This window comes from Podarcis filfolensis (genome assembly GCF_964270895.1).
Source record: "Podarcis filfolensis genome assembly, chromosome: 13".
Classification (NCBI taxonomy): domain Eukaryota; kingdom Metazoa; phylum Chordata; class Lepidosauria; order Squamata; family Lacertidae; genus Podarcis; species Podarcis filfolensis.
In genome coordinates, this window is record NC_139615.1 from 11,460,565 (window position 1) to 11,485,731 (window position 25,167).

General features: G+C 41.3%; 1 protein-coding gene and 1 long non-coding RNA gene across 2 annotated transcripts; both read right to left on the minus strand.

Moving 5' to 3' along the window:
- Window positions 1-223: 223 nt before the first annotated feature.
- LOC310747209 lies at window positions 224-7,126 on the minus strand. The gene is made up of 3 exons (XR_014540900.1): window positions 7,002-7,126; window positions 6,190-6,316; window positions 224-239 (listed from the first exon to the last, which is right to left on the minus strand). It is a non-coding gene; the product is annotated as an uncharacterized lncRNA (long non-coding RNA).
- An 8,334-nt stretch (window positions 7,127-15,460) lies between these two features.
- On the minus strand, window positions 15,461-24,343 carry LOC310748530 (vomeronasal type-2 receptor 26-like; the record flags this gene model as incomplete). The annotated part of the gene is made up of 6 exons (XM_083584361.1): window positions 15,461-16,362; window positions 17,330-17,456; window positions 19,086-19,313; window positions 20,461-21,312; window positions 21,884-22,175; window positions 24,201-24,343. 6 exons carry the CDS (start codon window positions 24,341-24,343, stop codon window positions 15,461-15,463), a joined length of 2,544 nt encoding a protein of 847 aa, XP_083440487.1.
- Between the last annotated feature and the right edge of the window lie 824 nt (window positions 24,344-25,167).

The window sequence follows — 25,167 nt, forward strand, 5'->3', positions numbered from 1 at the left end:
CCGCGTCAACTTCCAGCAGAGCGACGCAGGGAAGTGTGACTGGACGCAGGGGTTTGATTTATGCAAGAGTACGTACATACCCAGAAGCTTTTATCCCCAAAGGAATAAAAATCATGTTCTTACACATATTCATCAGCAAGTGTTTCCTTTGGCTTTTCCTTGAAGTCTATTGAAGTGAAGACAGGTGAGAAGAACTGTGAAGTGATTCCACCAATAAGAAAGTGCCCCGGCTGATAATACTGGTGTTGGATGTGGAAGAGGTCAATCACACAATGCAAAGCAGAACGTTTCAAAAATAGAGGGAGCAGCATGAGTAGGGTCCAGAAAGGCAAACTTAACATCTTGAGGTGTGGAAGTTCTCCTCTTAAAAATAAAGCACCTGTTTCAGTCTAAAATACTTATCATCACCCAATGTCATCACCTTCTGTCCTGTTGCCCTCCAGCAGCTCTAATCTATGTTTATAAATAAATGGTAGAATAGCTGTCATTGGCACTGGGGTGGTTTTTTATAAGCATTCTGCTGTTTCTCTGTGGCATATGGGCTTCAAAACACCATATGGATACTGCCTGAGAAAGAATGAATTGCTTTGTTTTAAGATAATAACAGGGTACACTGTCCCAGCGGGGTTGCTTGGTCTGTGGCACCATGTGCAGCAGAAGCATTGAACAAAATATGTTTTGCCCCCTTGAGAAGATATTATCTGTTGCATTGCAGATTGGGCAGAGCACCTGGTTTCAGGAAGATCTGAATGGGTGTGAAAATAATAGTGGTTTAGCCAGGCCATGGGAGAAAATGGAAAGGCTGGTGTTTCATTGTGCTCCAGAGAAGGGAATGTTTCAAAGTATAGAAAATGCCTTGCATGAAAAAGTGGTCAGGACCAGCATCTTGACTAACAAAGGAAGGAAGAAATAGTTCACTGAGAACTTGGCCAGTGTTAACATGTGGTTTTGTGAATTTTTGCAAGTATGATGTCCATTCACATTGAGCACTTCCTTGCTTACTTTCAGGCTGCCAGAAAAGCCCCTCTGTCTGTTGTCTGACGCTCTAAGCAGAACCAGGCACAGTGATTGCAGTAATAACATTGATTGCTCATTAATCAAGGAGTCAGCACACGGCACATCTATCAGATAACCATGTCAGTTGCAGAAGCTAAAATTCTGTCCTCTCTCCCCCTTATTTATACCTCTGTCCTTGAATTTTTTTCATTGTGACTCAGCTTTCTTAATCATTCTAGCCTTTTCCCATCCCTCCTTTCCTGCACTGGGAGTGGAGAAGGGGAAGGAGCTGAATCAGGACTGTATTGCAGAGCAGGAGACACAGTCCTCGCTCCTTCTCTATCAGCCTCTGTGTTTACCTCAAGGGGCTCCCCTTCACCCTCACTCTCCGCTGGTGATTCCTCCCTGTCCCACCAGTCTGAACCTGGTTCAAAGTCCCCTTCAACTTCAGGTGCCTCCTGGTTCCCACCACTCTTCCTCATCCAGCCAGACCATAACACTCACTTTGTGCACTATCAGGACTTACATCAGAGGATGCCTGGGTTCAGGACAAGGCCTATTTCTTGCCTACATGAGGGATTAAGTTTTCAAATCAAAGTGAGCTGTGGGGGCAGCAAGTATAAAGGGGATGTTTATTGAAACACCCAAGGAAAACCCAGCTCAGAGCTGCAGATATTAAATAAAATGAAAATGTGGTACAGGGGAGAGTGGGCAGTCCCAGAGCACTTCAGAGTATAGTGTGTGGCATGATAGAGGCAATGGCACACCCACTCTTTAAAAGAACCTTCTTGGACTCAGAAGCTATGAGCCATAAACTATGACCAAGTGACAGGGGTGCTAAGTGGGGCGTGGGGGCTAACCCTGCAAATTTTCAAGGAAGGGGCAGGGCTCCCACAACATTTCATGGCGGCCATTGTGGCGCAAGCCAAAGGACATGCTAGCGTCACCCCACTTTGCCATCGTAATTGAGGGGGCCCGGGCATGACAGCATGCTGTGCCCCATGCGGAAGCCATGGGGCATCTGCATGACATGTGAACACACCCCACAGTGTGTGCAAGTAACGTCAGGACACCCCATGGCATGTACGCATGGCCTGCTGACATCACGCTTCCCAGGCAACCCCGATCACAGGGGCAAGGCAGCGTGCATACCCATTGACAAATAATCCCTTTGAGGGCAAGATCTTGAGCTGGTGGTGAAAGTCCTTTTCAATCAAGAGGCAGGGCCCTCTCAATGTAAACAGACCCTTTGACAGCGATAAAAGACACAATACAACCAAGAAATATTTCACCTGGCTGGTGCCACGCATGTAGGACATAAACAGGATCATTTGGAATACACTTGAAATTATGGAATTTGCACACCATATGAGAGAACAGCAGGGGACACGGGTGGTGCTGTGGGTTAAACCACAGAGCCTAGGACTTGCCGATCAGAAGGTCGGCGGTTCAAATCCCCACGACGGGGTGAGCTCCCATTGCTCAGTCCCTGCTCCTGCCAACCTAGCAGTTCAAAAGCATGTCAAAGTGCAAGTAGATAAATAGGTACCGCTCCAGCGGGAAGGTAAAAGGCGTTTCCGTGCATTGCTCTGTTTCGCCAGAAGCGGCTTAGTCATGCTGGCCACATGACCTGGAAGCTGTATGCCAGATCCCTCATCCAATAAAGCGAGATGAGTGCGGCAACCCCAGAGTTGGTCATGACTGGAGCTAATGGTCAGGGGTCCCTTTACCTTTACCTTTTATGAGAGAACAGAACTACCAGCAAAAGCATTGCAAAACTTGACTGTTGCTTTCACAAGACAGAATCAGAACTCAAAATAACCATAACACATTGGAGAACTGGGCCCAAGTTACAAAATGAATTTCAATAAGGACAAACATAAAGTTCTGAACTTAGGCAGGAAGAACCAGATCCCCAAATATAAGATGGAGGAAACCTGGCTTACTAGCAGTACATAGGGAAAGGATCTACGGGTCTTGGTGGACTACAAGTTTAACATGAGTCAACAGTATGATGCAGCAGCAAAGACCTAATTCTATTCTAGGCTGCATCAGCAGATGTATAGTGTCCAGATCAAGGGAAGTAATAGTACCACTCTATTCTGCCTTGGTCAGATCACACCTGGAATAATGCATCCAATTTTGGACACCACAATGGAAGAAGGATGTTGACAAGCTGGAGCATGTACAGAGTAGGGCAATCAAGATGATCAAGGCTCTGGAAACCAAACCTTAGGAGAAACAGTGGAATGGGTTGTGTATGTTTAGCCATCATATGTTTAATATGTTTATAGTACGTTTATATAATTGCCATCTTCAGATATATCAAGGGCTGTCACAGGGAAGATGGAGCAAGCTTCTTTTCTGTTGCTCTGAAGGGTAGGACCCAAACGAATGGACTCATGTTACAAGAAAGGAGATTCTGCGACTAAACATCAGGAAGAGCTTTCTGTCAGTAAGAGCTGTTAGACAGTGGAAGGGACTCCATCAGGCAGTAGTGGGTTCTTCTTCATTGGAGGTTTTAAAGCAGAGGTTGGATGGCCATCTGTCACGGGTGCTTTAGCTGAGATTCCTGCATTCTGGGTTTGGGGCTGGATGACCTTCAGGGACTCTTCCAACTCTACTATCCCATGTTCTATATTAATTAATCAAAGTAAATCAAGTAGAACAACACAATAAAAATATTAGGTGTAGAAGTACAAATATAAATACATAAAAGCAATAGATCTGAAAGAGATTTAATTAGATAAGTAGAATACTTAAGATCATTAGGAAGGCCAAATTTCATGTTGTACCATGGAAAGGGACTCCTTTGTGTCTAGATTTCTTGTGTTCTGAACATGATAAAATCCCACCAAACTGCACAGAATTTTTCATGATATTCACAGCTTTTGGAAACACATATTTCAATGAGCAAATTTTTCAACTAGTACTAAACGACACATATTTTTATACTGGAGCAGGTTGCAATTACTGAAAGGCTTTCCACATTTTGACGACTGCAGTTCTGACAGTAAGCAACATCTATATCAAGAGAACGTGAAAGCTGAACCCTTCCCAAACACACAAACCTTAAAACATGTAAAACGTTATCCACTATAATGATTTTAATAGTTAGATTGTTACTTATTTCTCTTTTTTAGCTGCCCTTTTGAGTTGAGTTCAGGCTTGAAGACAATGATATAACATTTTGGGGAGAAGATACAACCCAAGATTCCAGCACTGGAGGCCAAGATGGAGAAGATCTCCACAGCCACTATGTACTTCCCTTTGGTGCTTAAGTAGGATGGAACAAAAGAAAGCCACACACTGCAAAACACCAACATGCTGAAAGTGATAAATTTGGCTTCATTAAAAGTGTCCGGCAGCTTCCGAGCAAAGAAAGCCACAACGAAACTGACAAGAGCCAGCAATCCCATGTAACCAAGAACATAGTAGAACATGTTGGCTGAACCTTCATTGCATTCCACTATGACTTCTTCAGGCAGAGTGTGCATGTCCAGATCTGGGAATGGATGGTCAGTGCCCAGCCATAGCATACAAATACTTGCTTGGATAAATGAGCAAAAGAGAACAGTAGAGGTTGAAAATCTTGTCCCCACCCATTTCCTCATCTTGGATCCTGGTTTGGTGGCCATGAAAGCCAGAACCACAGTGAGGGTTTTAGCCAAAACAGAAGAAACAGCCACTGAGAAGATGATACCAAAGGCAGTTTGTCGTAGATTGCAAGTCAGTAACTGGGGGCGCCCAATGAATAGCAAGGAGCAGAGGAAGCAGAGCAGGAGGGAGATGAGCAGGGTGTAGGTGAGATTCCGGTTGTTGGCTTTGACAATGGGAGTGTTTTGATGTTTGATGAAGATTCCAAACACCAATGCTGTAGTTGCAGAAAAAGCCAGAGCTAAAAGAGCCAAACTGATGCCTAAAGGTGCATCATAAGATAAGAAGTTTTCTTTCTTGCTGATGCACTGGTTTCTCTCCTGGTTAGGATACCGATCTTCTTGGCACTGGAAGCAGTCATCCATATCTTGCCGTATAAAGAAATCAAGATTACAGTTATAGTATTTTCAGTCTCACTGAGATACAAATATTTATGGTCTAGGATCAGGAAACCTTGAATTTCACTGTACTATAACTGAATGTAATTTATAGTATACATGATACAAAACATTGTCTTTTTCAGGAAATTGTTAGAGTGTTAACATGTTTTGTCTTTAAGGTAAGCTATTTTTGGAAGATTCTTTTCCGTGGATAATTAAATGAGAATTAAATCTAAATGGTAAGCTCCATAAATGTTTGTTTGTGTTTACACATGCATAGAATTGAAAGGTGTGTTTAGAGAGAAAAAAGTCCCCATTCTAGCAATAGGAGCTTTCCAACCTATCTGAATGGAGAAATAATAATTAAACATTAATGTTTCACAGCTTACCAGTAGAAATGGTTGTAAAATAGGAAGTTTCATTTACCAATATTCAGAGTATTTCCTATCCCAGAAAGGAAGCCTAATGTCAACGGAAGACTAAAGGTGCTAATATAATCCAGTTAACACACCTAGGAATATGGTCAAAAAAATACTCTTGAATTGACATTTCTAGAATTTTGGTGATAAGTTGCTCTGCATGCAATCCATGAAGTTTTCAGGTGTGGAGGTATGCAGAAGATATCCTGGTTAGCAATTTATAATATTGCTTATGATAAAACACTTTTACAGTGGTACCTCGGTTTAATAACAGCAAATATATTTCGCAAAGAATAAATGGTATTGCGGAAGAAGAAGGTAGTTGGTACTTGACGGTTGGTTGGTTCTTCTGTTAGTTGCATCTTTGACTGAGAGTGTGGGAGTTTGATGACTTCAAGCAAACACTGTCTGGAGGAGTTTTTGAGGACGGATAAGATATTGATTATAAACTTATGTTCTGCTATGAAGGAGCTTTGAAAACAAAAAGGACTAAACCCTCTCTTGGGCTCAAAGGACAGAAGCACATTTCATTCATATATATATATAGAGAGAGAGAGAGAGACAGAGAAAGAGAGAGAGAGAATATGAATGAATAATACTTGTTGTATTATACTTGTTGACAACCGGACAAGTAAAGGTTTATCTTCAAATCTTTTGTAGGGCGTCTATTTGTTCACAAATAGCTAACAAAAAACATGTTCTCAATATAGTTGATATACTAGCATAAAGTCCCCTACCTGTCTGGTTTGAAATCTTCCCTTCTGGACATGGAGTACAATCATAGCAGCAAAAAGGTTCTCCCTCTTTCCTTTGTCTGCTGCAACCTGGATGGCAGTGGTCATTACACAAGGCAAGGGGCACCACCTGCCCATAAAACAGAAGGCATTGCATGTATTATATTCTATTTGTGTTTGTTCCTTGCCTTTTCATCAACATGGTGCTGAATTGAAATAAGGCACCCAGAGAGTTTTTGTTTTAATCAATTAGCACCACCAACTTTACAATGGTTGTTTCAGTCACCAATATTTGTGCATATTCCACTTAAAAAGTTCTTCCACAGAATGATTGCAATGGCTCTAACCCTTTGCTGCTATGCACACTACACCAACTACCTTTCACTGGTCAACACATCTTGGTTGCAGTGGCATAGCGTGGGGGGTGCAGGGGGGGCGGACCGCACCGGGCGCAACATCTGGGGTTAGGGCAAATCAATGGGTTAGGGGGCGCAAATCCACGGGTTAGGGGGCGCAAATCCACGGGTTAGGGGGCGTAAATTACTTGCCTTGCCCCGGGTGCTGACAACCCACGCTACGCCACTGCTTGGTTGAACTAGATAGTCTAGGCATTTCAACCAGTGAATGAGGGCAAAGCTGCAGGGTTTTAAACCCTGGAAACCAAGATCACTACAGTGACATGTAAACAACCCATCCCTAACCATACAAAGAATCAATGCAGCTAAAAGGAACTCATTCAGCAGGGTGTACATGATATTGAAACTAATCTGGTGAATGTCTACCTATAGACCTCAGAAGCTGCAACTGGGTCCTACCTGGTTAAAACTCTGGTGCCATGTAATGATCTTCTCATCAATGGAGAAATCACTGCCCAGTGGTGCTTGGGGATCCATCTTCCCAACTTTCACTCTTAAGAAGGACTTATTTGGGAAAGTTACCCAGTTGATAATATCAAATCCACCTTCTAGCTCATGTTTCTCATTAAAAAAGACAGTGTCACCAGCACTGTTGTTAAACAAGATATTCCTCAGGAAAGGTTGAAGCTTCAGTGGAGGAAAGAGAATGGTTAATTTTGTAGAAATAGAGCACATAGCACAAAGCTTCTGTTTTCTCATGCTGGGATCAATTCACAGTATTTGTTGAAACTCCCCTTGAGTTTTAAGGGGAGACATGCCTGTCTAAATTCCATTTTAGAAACTAAGAAAAAAAAATTACCTCGAAGTAGTAGCTGCCTTCATTGAATGTAAGTAAACCTTTTTAGTTTTTCAAATTTGTGTGGTTTATTCTTAGCAACAGGTAGAAAGTGAGGAAATATCAGCAGAACACAAATAAACAGGTATAAATTGTGAAATTTCCTAATTCCTAGCTTCCAGGACGGTGCAAGTTGGATAAGTGGTTTTACTCTGCTAAAAAACGGGCTTCACAGCCTGTTTGGTCTCATATTTTCCCCACACATTTTGGACAGGAGCTTTAAATTTTAATTTACATATTTAATCCTCAACCCATATCCATCAATCCTAAGATCAACATTTCCATTCAACATTTTTCAGTACCTGATAAAAACATACAAGCATTGCAATATTGGCAAGACTTTTGGCTTAAATTTGCCAGCATGCTTCCGTACAACTTACCGTATTTTTCGTCCCATAGGACACTCCGTCCCATAGGACGCACCTAGTTTTTTGGGGGGGAAATAAAGGAAAAATTTTTTTCCTTTATTTCCCCCCCAAAACCAGGTCAGGGAACAGCGGGATGGCGGCTCTGCGCTTCCCCGCTGTCCCCCGAGCTTGTGGGGCTGGCCGATGTCTGCCCGAAGTGCAGGGCGCTCTGCTTCAGCGCACCCCGCGCTCCGTGCAGCAGGCTGCTATCCGCAGCCTAGGGAGCCCTGCGGGAGTTCCCGCAGGGCGCCTCAGGCTGCGGATATATGCCCGGCCCGAGGGGCGCTCTGCTTCAGGGCACCCGCGCGCCGGAGAGCAGGCTGCTATCCGCAGCCTAGGGAGCCCTGTGGGAACTCCCGCAGGGCTCCCTAGGCTGCGGATGTCTTCCTGAAGCGCCAGGCACTCTGCTGTCAGCGCGCCCCACGCTCCGGGAAGCAGGCTGCTATCCGCAGCCTAGGGAGCCCTGTGGGAACTCCCGCGGGCTCCCCAGGCTTGCTGATAGCTTCCTGAAGTGCGCACCGACCCCTCTCGCTCTCCAAGCTTCAGCGAAAGCCTGTATTCGTCCCATAGGACGCACACAGATTTCCCCTTCATTTTTGGAGGGGAAAAAGTGTGTCCTATAGGGCGAAAAATACGGTAATACAACAAAGACTCTTGAACTGCTTATTGAATTTCACCAAACCAATGAAAGTGTGTTTTCCTTCACAAACCAGAATAAAGTTCTTCAGTAGTTTTTATCACAATTGGATAGTAATATATGGCATGTTTGGGTAGGGTGAAAAAAGTTTACAAATGTGTTTGTTAGCACTTTCAAACTTAATTGTGGTATTTTATATCAGATCTCATTGAAATCTGAACCATCTAGTGATAGTAAAAAGAAATATGTAACAAATATCCTTAATTTCTGAAGAGACAACTTTTTATTAGCAGTAGATTTCTGCAGCTTATACTCAAGGAACCATGTGTTTGATTCTCACTTTCATTAGGAGCACTTCTGTGCCCTTATAATAATAAATTCTGTACATACAACTTTCCAAAGAACCATGTTAGACATTACCTGAAAATATTGTGGCTCATGAAGTCCCACATAGTGCCCAAGCATCATCTCTCCATATTTGGTTCTAGATGCCAACATGGCATGCAATGCATGTGCCACAGCATAGACGGCATTGTAGATGCTGTAGCTTTGGCTGGTCATTTGCATTTCAAAAAAAGCCCCAGGAAGGCTCTCCAGCTTCTCCTCACCAGTGCAGGATTCCCCCTCCATCTCCACATCTAGAAATTGGCAACCAAATGCCTGTTGCCAGAAGAACCTGATAAAGCCATCGGCCTCAAAGTGGGGATTTAGGTTCAGGAGGAAATGGTGGAATCCCTTAACTTCACTGGAATGAATGGCAAAGGATAATGCACCATGGAAGTTTTGTATATCCAGATCTCTGTGAAATGTTTCTGATGAGAAATCCCAGTCGGCAGTCATAACCCAGACCTTGTTTATTGGCCTCACACCATAAATTACACCCGCTATTAGCATCCACTGCAAAAACTTCATGGTGTAAGTGTCTGCATTTACAACAAACACATTGACATTGGTTTTGCTCAGGGAAATGGCCACTTCCTGACATTTCTCCACCACATCATTAATGTTGAAAAAATGACTGGCACTTGGCAATCTTTCAATGCTGGCCACACAGATTTCACTCAAGGAAAACTGGTTTGTCAGTGTCTTCACAAACATTTCTCCTTTATTGTCAGCTGTGACAAAGATCCCAACCCATACCCATTGGAAATACACAAGAAGCTGAACAATCCCATTGTATTGATTTGCTTCACTTGGTGTCATTTGGTATAAGGAAGAAATATGTTGTTTTGCACTCAGTGCCGCAGAATAGGTGATCTAGACATGACCAAAGGAGAGAGAAGGGGATCAAGGTCATATGATTAGCCCAGCAGAGACAGAAGTTCTGTTTAGCTCTTTGTACTGATTATCGTCTTACAAAGCAACGACTCTATTCCGAATTTAAAAATGGAAAGCGTAATGTTGGTGGTCAACAAAAGAGGTTTAAAGACTGTCTCAAGGCAAATCTTTAAAAAAATGTAGTATAAACACCGACAACTAGGAAACACTGCCTTGCAAGCGCTCCAGTTGGAGAACAGCCTTTACCAAAGGTGTCATGGACTTTGAATTACAGAAAGGTAGCCGTGTTGGTCTGCCATAGTCAAAACAAAAAATTTTTTTTGAAGACTTTGAAGACACTCGAACTCAGAACGCAAGGGAGAAACGTGCTAGGAGGAAGGCACGCTTGGCAAATCCACCCTGTGATTAACTCCCACCCGGGAACCAATGTCCCCACTATCAAAGGACATGTGGGTCCAGAACTGTCCTCCACGGTCACTTACGGACTCATTGTTAAAACAGTGTTTATGGAAGACAATCTTACTCGGCTACAAGTGTTCACCAAAGAAGAAGACAAATTTAAGTCTCTGTTTCTGTTCCAGCTAGTCATTTTAGGAACGTTTAACATCAAGGGATGATGCCAGAGACTGCTGATTATCCTTCTCCTTCATCCTATTTTTTAACTTTTGGACTCTGACATATGGCCTGTAAGTGAAGGGCAAGTATAATTTGAGAAACAGTATCCTACAAAGCAATGGGGCTCAGGATCGCTTAGCCCAATCCTAATTGATAATTTTATTCTTAAGAACCTCTGCTGAACCTTCCAAGTGTGATCAGAAGTTGCACATAGAGCTGATACTAGGTCCAGGGACACTCAGAGAGTTTTATATTACACTCATTCTCCTGTTTTCCACTGGACCTTATATTGGAGTATAAACCATATAAACAATTTCACCATGAGATTAATTGAAACAACTGAAAAAAAAGTTTGACATCAAGCTCCCCCTGCTTTCATCAGAAGCTTTTCTGTGATGCCAAAATATTTTTGTGTGTGAAATATTAACCTATTTGCTGCAACTGGTAACTCTTCCCCACTCTAAAGCGAGTGCACCAGTGTCATTTGCTTTGGGTTTGTAACGAATCCTTTTCTCCCTTCACACACATTTCTCCCTTCACTCACATCCAAAGCCTGGGAATATACAATAATAAAACATGTCCCAGTTGTGAATGCTTCAACCCAGTTAGAATCATGTTACCTGTGGAATCTTGTAGCAGCTTAAAATGGAATCCATGTAGATTGACGTTTCAGAGTCAAGACCCCCAATGACAGCTATCAGGTTCTTCTCAGCACCACACTTATAGTTGGGAACAGTCTTCTCATGGCGAGAGACAAGATTCAAAGTATTCTGATAAGTCATCCTTGCATTGAAGTAGCTGTCATAGATCTGGAACCCCAGAGTGATGTTTAGTAAAATCTTGGCGTTCTCATTGACTTCCTTCACAGCAAAGACTAAGGATAAGGCATGCTGGTAGTTCTTTGGCACTGCACTGAAACAAGAGAAAAAAGATGATGCGTATAATGGGTTTTCCTGCTTTCGCTGGTGTATAGTCTGCAGACTAATCCACACTGTCGATCATCAAACCTGTATATTTATTTCGTATGGAAGAGAAGAGAGTTTCAATTCCATTAAATATTTGCTCCGTGATGCACAGAAGTACCATAGCAAATATATAAAGAATGCAAGAAGATGATGTTCAGTACTGTATATAAAGAGTAAACCTGCTCAAAAAATTGCTAATGCACCCATGGGGATTAGTTTGTGGATTTCCACAAACTTGTCATACTTTTCTGTTCATGACGCTCATACATGAAAATTCATCAGTTTCATTGTAAATTATGCCTAATATACTCATGATTTTATGAAATTTGGCAACAGCTTTGTATGCTGTCTTTAACAATAAACAGTATGTATTTATAGTGACACTTTACCCTAGTATTTGCATTTTTGTACATGCTATTTAGATGGAAAACTGCATTGCAGAATTCAGAAAAAAATGAATTTGAAGGGATAGCTCTTTTGTTGTTATTGTTTAGTCGTTTAGTTGTGTCCGACTCTTCCCCTATTGTTCCAGCAATTGTGAAAGAGGTAGGCTGTTTTTAATTGTGAATGAAACCAAAGTACTCCCCCATCGCTATTTACAACCAGCCCAGGGGTGGCTCTTCTCCTTATTGACTCCAACTCCACCTACTGTTGGTCTCCCTGCTTTCCATCTTACAAGTCTCATTGAGCACCTGCCACCACAAGCAGATTGCTTCTTGAACATGGCGTTGCTTCTGTTATCTAGTATTTTCCCGACTTGGGACTTTTTTACCGAGAGAATGAAAAATCTTCTTACGCATATTCATCAGCAAGCATTTCATTTGGCTTCTCCTTGAAGTATAGTGGAGTGAAGGAGGGTAAGAATAGCTGTGAAGTGATACCACCGATGATGAAGTGCCCAGGCTGATAATATTGGTGTTGGACATGGATGGGGTCAGTCACACAATGCAAAGCAGGATGTTCTGAAAATAGAGGGAACATGATGGGTAGCAGCAACAAGAGTACCTCTAATATCCTGAGATGAAAGTCTACTCTTCTTAACATTAAAGCACCTGTTTCAGTCTAAACTCATTATCATCCTCCACTGTCAACTTCCACTGAAATCTGTTGCTAAGAGCAGCTCAGGCTGTTGGTATACGTGGTAGATCAGTTCTCATTGGAACTGGGTAGTCTTTATAAACATTCTGAATTTCACTCTGGCATATACTTGTTGACACCAAAGTGCTATGTGGCTATTGCCGGAGGAAGGCTGAATCACAGTGCCTTGAGATAATTTTATGGTTCATAGTCCCTGGTGCATTGCAATCTAGTTGGCATTATGTGTAATAGAACCATTGAGCAAATCATGTTTTACTCCTCTTGACAAAGCTCTTCTGTCCTCTGTTGTGAGACAGGCAATACAGTGGTACCTCAGGTTACATACGCTTCAGGTTACATACGCTTCAGGATACAGGCTCCGCTAACCCAGAAATATTACCTCGGGTTAAGTACTTTGCTTCAGTATGAGAACAGAAATTGTGCTCCGGCAGCATGGCAGCAGCAGGAGGCCCCATTAGCTAAAGTGGTGCTTCAGGTTAAGAGCAGTTTCAGGTTAAGTATGGACCTCCGGAACAAATTAAGTACTTAACCTGAGGTACCACTGTAAATGCCTATGTTCCACAAAACTAGAGAGAAAATCTAATACCCACAGATGGACCATAATGAACATGCTTTGCTTGCAAAATGGCCCAGGTCCATTTTGTAAGAGCTTCATTTCAAAGGGAAGGACCACCTGATGAGATGGTCGATGCAGAACCTTTCCTGCACAGTGCAGTAATTAGTTCGATTAATAATAATAATAATAATAATAATAATAATAATAATAATTTAGAATAATAATAATAATTTATTATTTATACCCCGCCCATCTGGCTGGGTTTCCCCAGCCACTCTGGGCGGTTCCCAACCAAATATTTAAAACAATACAGCATCAGACATTAAAAAAACTTCCCTAAACAGTTGTCTTTTAAAAGTAAAATAGTTGTTTATTGCCTTGACATCTGCTGGGAGGGCATTCCACAGGGCAGACACCACTACCGAGAAGGCCCTCTGCCTGGTTCCCTCACTTCTCGCAGTGAGGGAACTGCCAGAAGGCCCTCAGCGCTGGACCTCAGTGTCTGGGCTGGATGCTGGGGATGGAGATGCTCCTTCAGGTATACAGGACCAAGGCCGTTTAGGGTTTTAAAGGTCAGTACCAACACTTTGAATTGTGCTCAGAAACGTACTGGGTCAATTTCAAACGGATCTTTTAACCTTATTTTAATTCTATTGTGGTTTAATTGCATTTTAATGGTTCTCTTTTCTATGTCTTTAGCTTGTTCGACTTTATGTGTGTAAGCCACACATTGAGTCCCAAACTGGGGAAAAGGTGGGATATATTATGAAGGATAAGAATAAGGATAAGGATAAGTGAAATGACCTTTAACCCTGTCCCAAGCTGCAAAGTGCTTTTTAAACCTATGCCAGCAGCAACACCTTCAGCTTACCTTATTAACTCATTGGTAGCCAATGTAAGTCTTAATGCAGTGGCGTAATCTGTTGTTAATATTCTTCTTGAGTGGGCAGTCAAACTACTGGCTTGGTCACACAGTTTGGTCACACTTGGTGTGAAGCTTCAGGGCACTGTAGCAGGCACCACAACCGCGAAGTCCAACAGAAGGTGAGAGGTGGGGGGTGCTGGATTTTGCTGTCACCAAGGGTGCCACTAAAATTTGGACAGTCTAGGAGGCCATAGATTGTTTAATGAGCCCAAGGCCTGGAACAGGCCTGTTTTTATTTGTTTTTGGTTTTTTTTAATAAATATTTATTAGGTTTTCCAATTTTATACAAACACCAAAAGAAAAAGAAAAGAAAAATATTAAAAACAATTCAATTTCGATAACAGTTTTTCAATAACATGTTTCTTTGACTTCCTCATACCTCCCCTTCTTGTTTTCTAGTTCAAATTGTTAATCCAGCAAATCCTAATCTCTTAACATTCCTTTTAGTTAACACCTTATTTTCCAAATCAACTTTTTAAATTTTTTGACTTAAACAATTTTTAATCCCTGTTATCTTTATCATAATAGCTAGAGACCACAAAAGTTCAATCCAGCATCTTTTCAGAGTTCATTAATTTTGTAGTATTTCTGTAAATAGTCCTTAAATTTCTTCCAATCTTCTTCTGCCGACTCTTCTCCCTGGTCGCGGATTCTGCCGGTCATTTCTGCCAATCCCATACAGTCAATCAACTTCATCTGCCATTCTTCCAGAGTGGGTAGATCTTGAGTCTTCCAGTGCTTCAGGCCTGTTTTTATTTGTTTATTATTTTCATTTCTATACCACTTTATATTTTTAAGAAAAATCTCAAAGCGGTTTACTGCACATTAAACATCAATAAAATAATCCAGAATCAAACACCTGGCACTAAAAATATGATAACGGAGGAGGAGGCATATGAAGAAGGGAGGTTTGGAGGGTGCCAACATCATAACAGGCCTTTTCTGTGGTGGGTCCCTGTTTGCAGAATGATTTACCCGGCATATATTTTGGCACCACGTGAAAACATTCCTCTTTGGCTGTTAAGGATTCTGTGACCTTTTAAAGCAGGATGAGTTTTGTCTTCCCCCCCACTTTACTATTATAAAATTGTTTGATTTGTGTTTTATTCTTTAAACCATCCTGTGGTCTCTTGATGAAGGGGTGTATATAAATTTAATAAATAAAAATAGTGATAATCTATATATGGCATGGCACAGTGTCCACATGGATCAACTGTAAATTAGTTTTAATGATGGCACTGGAACAATTGTAGAGGGAACATGTTTCTTTGAACTGGAAACCTTTTAAGCAAACATAACTGATGGACAACATTAACCTAACATTTAAACCAAGGAATCTTTATGTAGAGAAATGCATAGCATTTTGGGGGGGACCAGAGATGTATTCGTAAATATGCCACCTCTGATTAATGGTCAATATCCTATCTTCAGACTCTCACTGGACATATTCCAGCTATTTGCTCAGCAACATTAAATGGAAATAAAGCGTATTTCAGTCAACTGGATTTACTTCTGAGTATCATGATTTCAGTTGTTTGATTTTTAGTTATTTCTCTTTTTTAGCTGCTCTTTACTGTTCAGTTCAGGTCTGAGGACAATTATATAGCATTTAGGGGAGAAAATACAACCCAGTATCCCTGCACTGGAGGCCAAGATAGAGAAGATCTCCACAGCCACCATGTATTTTCCTTTGGTGCTCAGAAACGTTGGAACAAAAGAAAGCCAAACACTGCAAAACACCAGCATGCTGAAAGTGATGAATTTGGCTTCGTTAAAAGTGTCTGGCAGTCTTCGAGCAAAGAAAGCCACAACAAAACTGACAAGAGCCAGCAATCCCATGTAACCAAGAATATAGTAGAACATGTGGGCTGATCCTTCATTGCATTCCACTACAATTTCTTCAGGAAGAGAATGCATGTCTAAATCTGGAAAGGGAGGGTCTGTACATAGCCATAGTATGCAAATACCTACTTGGATAACTGAACAGCTGAAAATAATAGAGTTTGAGAATCTTTTACCCACCCATTTCCTTATTTTGGATCCTGGCTTGGTAGCCATGAAAGCCAAAACCACAGTGAGGGTTTTTGCCAAAACAGAAGAAACAGCTACTGAAAAGATGATACCGAAAGCAGTTTGTCGTAACTGACAAGTTAGTGTCTGAGGCTTGCCAATGAATAGCAAGGAGCAGAGGAAGCAGAGCAGGAGGGAGATGAGCAGAGTGTAGGTGAGGTTCTGGTTGTTGGCTTTGACAATAGGAGTCTTCCGGTGCTTGACAAAGATTCCAAACACCAACACTGTCGTTGAAGATAGTGACAGAGCCAAAACAGTCAAACTGATGCCCAAAGGTTCATCATAAGATAAAAAGTTCAGATATTTCAGAAGGCACTCATTTCTCTCTTTATTAGGATATTTATGTTCTTGGCATGCAAAACAAGCATCCATATCTTTAAAAAGAAAAAGGGAATAGTATTTTAATCAACCAGTTCTTCCATATTATACTGTATTACCGAAGTATAATAGAGATATTGAATGGACTGATGTTATTGCATGGACTGATGTTATTGTTGATTATCTAACATGCTGGCAGATTACCATAGAACTATTTAGTTTCCCTGTGGCTAGTATGAGGAAATGCTTAGCCCAGAAGTGCATTTGTTTCAAACGCAGGAAAGACCCTTGTAAAGCAGCACCATGAAAAATTAACCCCTCTAATTTCAATTAGAAGGGGTTAGAAGATACATCTCCTTCTTGCCCCTGCTTCCTGGCCATATGCTTATCTAGGTTTGGGGGGAAACGAAAAACCCTCTTATTTAGCATCCCTCCCCCGAACTATCTGACCAGAGGATGCAAAATGGAGCAGGTGGTCCCTTAGTTGGCACTTGATAGGAAAGAGTGGATTGGGTGGGCTGTGCAAATTTCTATCTAATATTCCTGATGGTGATTGTTGTAGGGTGGCCTAGGGTGGTGTGTGTGTGTGTGTGTGTGTGTGTGTGTGTGGTTTTTCTGTCTCTCAATGAAAGTTTTATCCATCACTCTATAGCCTTCCCAGCTTCCCTTGCTTCCTGATCTGAAAAAACCCCATGTCATCCCCCCCCCCTTATTGAAGCATAGGCATGTGGGAAGCCTGCAGACTGCAGACAACTGGTTAGATTACTGGAAAAATGAAATAAAATGCACCCACGAACACTCTTCGGCCATCACAAATGGAATGTGAATAAACCTTGCAGATGAGAATTTCAGCAAAGTTTCTCTCCTTTGGTCATTTTCAAATGCAATTGCTCATAATGGATCAGCAAAGGTTTTTTTGTTTTTGTTTTTTTTTAAATGGAAGTATTTATTATTAGTTTGTGGCATAACCCTATGAGATACAAAATGGTTCTGAACATCCTTTAGAAAATGATGTCTCCTTACCCTTCACATTTGAAATCTTCCCCTCTGGACATGGAAGACACTCATAGCAACAAAATGGCTTGCCCTCCTCCTTTTTTCTGCTGAAACCTGGATAGCAGTAGTCATTACACAAGGCAAGGGGGGTAGCCTGTTCATAAAAGGGAAGAGATAACATTTATAAAATCTCTCATAACAGTGAGGTTGCTGAATTTAACAAAGAGCATCATGTGCCTCTGATGGGTTTTGTATGTTTATTCAACCAGAGTTAACATGAAGGGGGGGGGTCAGCAGTCTTAGAAGATTCCACTTCCTTTTAGCAGGGTGTTTTCTTGGTGGGGTCATGCTGGATGAATTGCTAAAAAGATAGGATCTATGTTTTGAGTCATTCAGGAATCTTTGCCCTCACTCTAAATAAGTTGAGGTTTCCTCATATGAGCACCCTTTAAATTAACCCATTGTCCTCTTACAGAACTTTGTAGAGTTGTAATGCCAGCATGTGCACCGTTTAATACCTGGTAGGCTGGGATCACACTGGGGAAGAGAAGCTTTGGTGAGTAAAACCATTACAGAAAAAAGATATAGCATTGTGCAATTTCATATTGTAATGAACAGGTTGCTAAATTGTAACAAAAGATCATATGCTTCACAGGGAGGCTGTATTCAGGGTGCTATTGATATAAACTCCGGAAAGAAGAGGGATGTTTTAAGCACTGACAGAAGAAGAAGAAGAAGAAGAAGAAGAAGAGTTTGGATTTGATATCCCGCCTTTCACTCCCCTTCAGGAGTCTCAAAGCGGCCAACAATCTCCTTTCCCTTCCTCCCCCACAACAAACACTCTGTGAGGTGAGTGGGGCTGAGAGACTTCAAAGAAGTGTGACTAGCCCAAGGTCACCCAGCAGCTGCATGTGGAGGAGCGGGGAAGCGAACCTGGTTCCCCAGATTAGGTGACTACCGCTCTTAACCACTACACCACAAGATGGCACATCATTTTTTCAGTGCTGTGTATGTGTGTGTGTGTGTTAGTGAACTGCTACAAAACAGAAAGAAATAGCTTTGTGGTGGTTGTTTTTTTAAAAAAATGGAACAAAAATGTTAAGAATAATAAAAAGAATAATAAAAAGAAACATTGATTTCATATGGAATTAGGTTTGCATTCCCTAAGTAATATCTGATTTGGGACTTTCACACAGAAAATGATCCTTTGTCCTCATTCCAATTTATCTTCTCCCCTAAAACCAATCCTTTTTTCTGGTGGTACTCACCAGTACACAGTATTGGCACCCTCCCCCTACAATCAATGCTCAGCTGTGTGGGGACCTGTGCCATGAGCAAAGGTCTGCAGGGGTACGGTCACTGCTACACACACACACACACACACACACACACACACACACACACACACACACCGGGCTGGCTTGAGCACACAAATCTTGCTCCCCAAGGAGCCTGAGAATGGATGGTGCAGCATGTGATGTGCTTCCCCCACTGTGCGCTGTGCACGGCTGCTGGTCATATGCATTCTGGTTGCCTAGATGGTGGCACTCACGATGGTCAGGGCAGGAGCTGCTTTTGAGTGCCAGCACCTTTTTTTTCTAGGAAAAACAGGTGCTACCTAAAATTGATTTTACAAAAGGGGTGGGGAAGGTCAAACAATATTTAGTATTTACTCCCTTATTCATTCATATGTTTTAGTTCTATTCCAGCTTTTCACAAATGGCTTCCAAGAGTAGGATTAACTGATCAACTTTGTACCCTAGACTATCCAGTCTGGTCCTACCTGATTTAATTGGTTGTGCCATGTAATCATTGTCTCGTTGATGGAGATCTGTCCATCCAGTGGTTCTTGAGGCTCCATTCTTCCTACTTTCACCTTTAGGAAAGATTTGTTTGGGAAAGTGACCCAATTGATAATATCAAATCCAGCTAACAATTCACCCTTCTCATCAAAGGACACTTTGTCACCAGCACTGTTGTTGAATGAGATGCTCCTAAGAAAAGCATGAAGCTAGAGTAAAAGATGTTTAAGTCAGATTTTTGAAGTGTGAATGTGCTTTATATGCAATGTGCTCTGTGTGGCACTGCCCTTGAGATTGGTTTGGAAGCTGTAGCTGGTGCAAAATATCCCATACACTGGGACAGAGTATTGCCTATACTGTATATTACCCCACTTTTTGAAGAATTTCATGGGCTGCCAATTAGCTACTGGGCTAATTCAAAGTGCTGGTTTTGGCGTATAAAACCCTACACAGGTTGGGACCATGATACCTGAAAAAAAAAATCTTACCCCTTATATCAGGGGTCAGCAAACTTTTTCAGCAGGGGGCCGGTCCACTGTCCCTCAGACCTTGTGGGGGCAGGACTATATTTTGAAAAAACAGCAACCATGAATGAATTCCTATGCCCCACAAATAACCCAGAGATGCATTTTAAATAAAAGCACAAATTCTACTCATGTAAAAACACACTGATTCCTCGACCGTCCACGGGCCGGATTTAGAAGGCAACTGGGCCGGATCCAGCTCCCAGATATATAAGGCATGGGTTTGCCTACCTATGCCTTATAAACTCAGTTGATCACTGCACTCTTCTTGGAGGGACTCCTGCAGAAACCATCTTATCAGGAAGTACATTCCAAACAATCTAAGAAATTGGCCTTTAGTCTTCTGGCTAAAGTCTTTAGTCTTCTGGCTTTAGTCTTCGGCCCAGTATACCTGAAGGAGCGTTTCCACACCCATCATCCAACCCGGACACTGAGGTTCAGTTCCAAGGGCCTTCTGGCGGTTCCCTCACTGTGAAAAGCAAAGTTACAGGGAACCAGGCAAAAGGCCTTCTCGGTAGTGGCGCCCGCCCTGTGGAACGCCCCATCAGATGTCAAAGAAATAAAATTCTATCTGACGTTTAGAAGACATCTGAAGTTTTAAATGACTGGTGTTTTAATATATTTTTTTATCTTTTGTTGGAAGCCACCCAGAGTGGCTGGGGTATAAATAAATTAATAATAATAATAATAATAATAATAATAATAATAATAATAATAATTGCATATCATAAAACTCAATGTACATTGATGGTCCCATATAAACAAACAAATATTGTCAATTTCATAGTCAGTTCCTAAAAATATAAATAGGCAATAACATATGGTACATCACCTTTAAAAGACTTATCTTTGAAATCTCCAGAAGGTCTCTATCCGCAATGGTTCTGTATCTGTTTCTAGATGCATATAAGGCATTCAGTGCATGTGCAACAGTGTATACAGCATTATAAATGCTATAACTTTGGCTGGTCATACTCATTTCGAAAAAAGGTCCAGGAATTCTCTCCAGCATCTCCTTTCCTGTGCAGCATCCATTACCCATGCCAGTATCTGCAGTTAATGAACAGCTGAATGCTTGTTCCCAGAAGGCCCCGATAAAGCCATCTTCATCAGAGATGGAGGGATTCCGGATCTGAAGGAAATCTTTGAACCCCTTCACCTCAGTAGAATGAATGGCAAAAGACAAGGCACCGTGGAAAATCTTTACGTCCAGATTGTGGAAAAATGGCTCCAATGAAAAGTCCCAATGGGCTGTCATAACCCACACCTTGCTTATGGGAATCATAATATCCGTTTCAATTAGATTGAGCACTACTTGCAAAATCAACATCATGTGAGGATCAGCACTTGCAACACAGACATTGACGCTTGTCTCATTTAGTGAAGCTATTATATCCATATAAATGTCGTAAAAGTTAATCACACCTAAAATGTTGCTCTGTTTTGGCATCCTTTTAGCGAAGGCTGTACAGATACCATTCCGGGAAAAGATGTGGTCCATGGTCTGGATGAATTTTTCTCCTTTATCATCACCCATGGCCAGGATCCCAACCCACTTCCATTGAAAATGGAGCAGCAGCTTGACAATTCCGGTGTACTGATGCTCTTCATTTGGCACCATGCGATATAGGGGAGAGCGCTGAGTTACATCGCTCACACCTGGTGCATATAAACAATAGGTGACCTAAGCAAGGAAAATAATGTTTGTTTCCATTGGGGGAAATGTTCGCTTAATTATAATAGTGATCGTTTCTTTCATATTTGCTACACAAAATTGTCCATGCTAAACCCTTAGGCACCTTGTTTGCCCATTGGTATTTTAGTTTGCCCACAGGAATCTGTTTGGCTGCTGTGAAAAGAGTATTCTGGAACAGACAGACCACTGGCCTGACCTAGCAGGCTCTTCTTATGTTCTTATGCATGTGGGATCTCTCGCCACTTTTAACTTCACACAACATCTCAGAACATCTACCCCTCAAATCTTCCTTCCTTGCAGACAGAGCCAGTGGCAGCTCTGTATCAGGAAGTTTTTAATGTTGGACCGTTACTGTGTTTTTATTATGTTGGATGCCACCCAGAGTGGCTGGGGCAACTCAATCAGATGGATGGAGTATCAATAATAAAATTGTTGTTGCTGCTGCTGCTGCTGCTGTTATTGCTGTGAAATATCAGCGGCACCCTGTCCAATGCTAACATTTGGTGCCTACATGGAGATGCCAGGAATTAAATCTGGGACCTTTCCTTTGTCATCCTACCTGTGGAATCTTGTAGAGGCCTAAGACAGTAGCTATGTGGAAGGAGGTTTCAGAGTCAAGGCCTCCAATGACAGCAATTAGATTTTTCTGCACATCACAGTTGTAGTTGAGAACAATCCTCTTCTGATTAAAGAGAAGATTCAAAGTGTTCTGGTAAGTTATCTGTGCATCAAAGTGACTGTCATAGATATGGAACCCCAAAGTGATGTTGGGTAAGATCTTGCAGTTCTCATTGATCTCTTTTACAGCATACGCCAAGGACAAGACATGCTGATATTTTTTCACCATCACACTGGAGTAGAGAAGAAGAAAAAACTAGACTCATAATGCATTAACTAGCATTCTGTCTCGATATCTCCTTTCTATACTTGACTGCTTTTGTAGGAGCAGCTTTCAGCATTGCCTCCTGTACCTACATCATCTCAACATCAGCAAAGCCCTGGTGGGTCAATCTGGTCCAGCATCTTTTTTTCTACAGTGTCTAAGCAGATATCCATGGGAAACCCACACAGAAAATATGTGAGCAATAGCCCTTTCCCACTGCCTCTTTCCCAGCAGATTATTATTCAGCTGCATGCTGGCTATAAACCTGGGTGTAACACCCAGTAATCATTGCTATTTTTCTAGAAAAAGAGGTGCTGGGACTCGCTGTAAATACCTCCATTGTTCTCTTATAATGGCATTGACATCCACCTGAGAAGCGAGAGAACTGAGTTCCTGTGAATTCCAGCTGAAAAGAAAGCCCTGGTCATCATAGACTAGTAGGTTTCAATAGCCTTTTGTGAACATTTTTGTTGGTGGCCAACTCTACATATTGTGATAGTTAGTTCCATAGTTTATGTTTGGGTAAGCGGTGGTTATATGTTGTCTGCCCAGAATATCTAACCATTCAGCTTCATTGGATGAGCCTCAGTTCTAAAATTATGAGACAGGGAGGAAAAGAAATGTCTCCTCATTTAATCCAAACCATGAATAATTTTAGAAACCTCTGTAATGCCCTTGCCTTCCTCAATATTTTTTTTCCCCCTAAAGTAAAAGGTTTCAAAAGTTACAACCTTTTCCTTATAATGGAACTGCTTCAGTCCCATAATGATTCAGGTTGCTCTTTTCTGACTTTTTTGTAACTCTACAATATCCCTTTCAAGACTTGGCTCCCAGAACTGCAGACCATTCCAAATGTACAAAGGTAGAGTGTACAAAGGCATTATGGTATTTCTGAATCCATAATATTTAATAAAGCCTTTTCAAAACTGTCACATAGAGGGCTGACATTTTAATTGAATCATGACATAGTCAGTCACTGTCATATCAGATCTCATCTCTCTGTGTGTGTTCATAGATAGATAATTTGCCCCAGAGTGACACTGAGCTACGTTTGTCATTTTAATGCCAATTCAGTTTGGGGGAAATATCCTTTCTCAACTCCTCACAATCCCTTTTTTATTTTTTACCACCCATCTCATTGCTTAACCTCAAAATATGTCATTTATGAAGAAGTTAAAAAGCATTGTTCCCAATACAGATCTTTGGAAGATCACCACTCTGATGTCCATTTCTTCTTCCTACTCTCTGTTTTCAGTTTGTCAACCAGTTAATGTCTTATTATCCCATGACTAATTAATTTGTTCAGAAGCCTTTGGGGAAGGCAATACTTTTTTGAAAACTTGAGTAATTTCCAGAATATTGCATGGACACCTTTCTAAATGCTTTCCTAATAAATACTTTCTCTCTCTCTCTCTCTCTCTCTCTGTCTCTCTCTCTCTCTCTCTCTCTAGCTTATAATATAACCACTGAAGATTCACCTAACCCTTGTTTTTTAATAGCTAAGCTAACAATCATCATTCGATCTCTTGGTCTCACTACAACCAATACTAAGCAAGAAGTTCTTCACAGTTCTCTCCAGTAAGTCTAACCATTATAGTCACTGGAACTTATTTGCTGTTTTGTTCCTGTCTGACAGCAATGATAATTGGAATGTATGCATTGGGCCAGAGAGGGCAAAGCTGACTACGTAGTCATAGGGTTGGGTTTAAATTCTAGATGTATGTGGTGTGAGATAAATTATAGAATCAAGTCTAAGAAGGAAACTACATGTGCATCCCCGCCACAAAAAATTGAACACCATTCCCTCCAATATAGAAAGCCAAGTGGTTATTTTTTTAAAAAAACAAATCATTGCTAATAGGACCTTTTTATATAATTTATGCAAGGAGAATGAGGCAGCCAATCACTATTAGTCACTATAGCTACATTATACATCCAGGTTCACAAAACAGTCAAATGTATGCAATGGAAAACAAGACAATGGCTTCCTTACACAGGTTCAACATCATACTTTGGTTTTGGCTGTGTTTTGAAGTCTGCACCCTCTGAAAATGAGAAGATCTGGGAAGTGATCCCACCAATGATAAAGCTCCCTGGCTGATAATACTGGTATCTCACCCGGAGGGGATCATTCATGGTACACAAAGCTGGATTCATATTGCAATCAGTTTGAGGCAACAGCAGCAACACCAGGAGTTCTAAGGACAAGAAATACCCTGTCATCCAGAAGGAAAAATGGTCTTCCTTTGACAAAGAACTCCCGGTTCCTTTCTTGATCATTCTCATCTGTCACTAACCTGGTTACAAAAGCATAGTCTCATTGAATCTAAAGCCTTTTAATAAACTGATCTGCTACCTGCCCTCTAAACTTAAAGGGGGGAAAGGTCCCCACAAAGGGCGACGCAGTACTGTATGAACTCTCCCCCCTTTCTGACTAGTTTGAGGGCTATTATATATACATATTTAAAAGAATAATATGGCCTGTTGCAGTAAGGACAGTGAATAATTGGGATCTTAGATAATTATACAGGATGAACAAGCATCTCCCCAAAGTATTGCATTCAGAAAGGCACCAGCTGTTGCAGGACTGCAAAATAAATATAGACCATTCCAGTTCTTAATTAGTTTTACAATGTTAGAACAATTGTAACTTCCACTGTTATTGCAGTACCATTTGTTCCCCCTGGAAATAGCATAGGTTTTTGATGCCTGGGCAAGAGGAGTGGAAGAAATCTATAGGAAATTGGGTAGGGTGGGTTTGCCCTGCTTTTGTGGCTCAGATTTTTTTAAAAAAAATATATTTGTTTGTTTGTTTGTTTGAAACATATTTTGTCTTGCCTTAATAAAATAAAATAGAAATGTATTTCAGTGTCTCAGAGATAAACATTGATTGTTTGTTTGATTGATTGATTTGAAACATCTTTTTAAAATATATTTTTTTAAAAAAATACTTGCCGGGT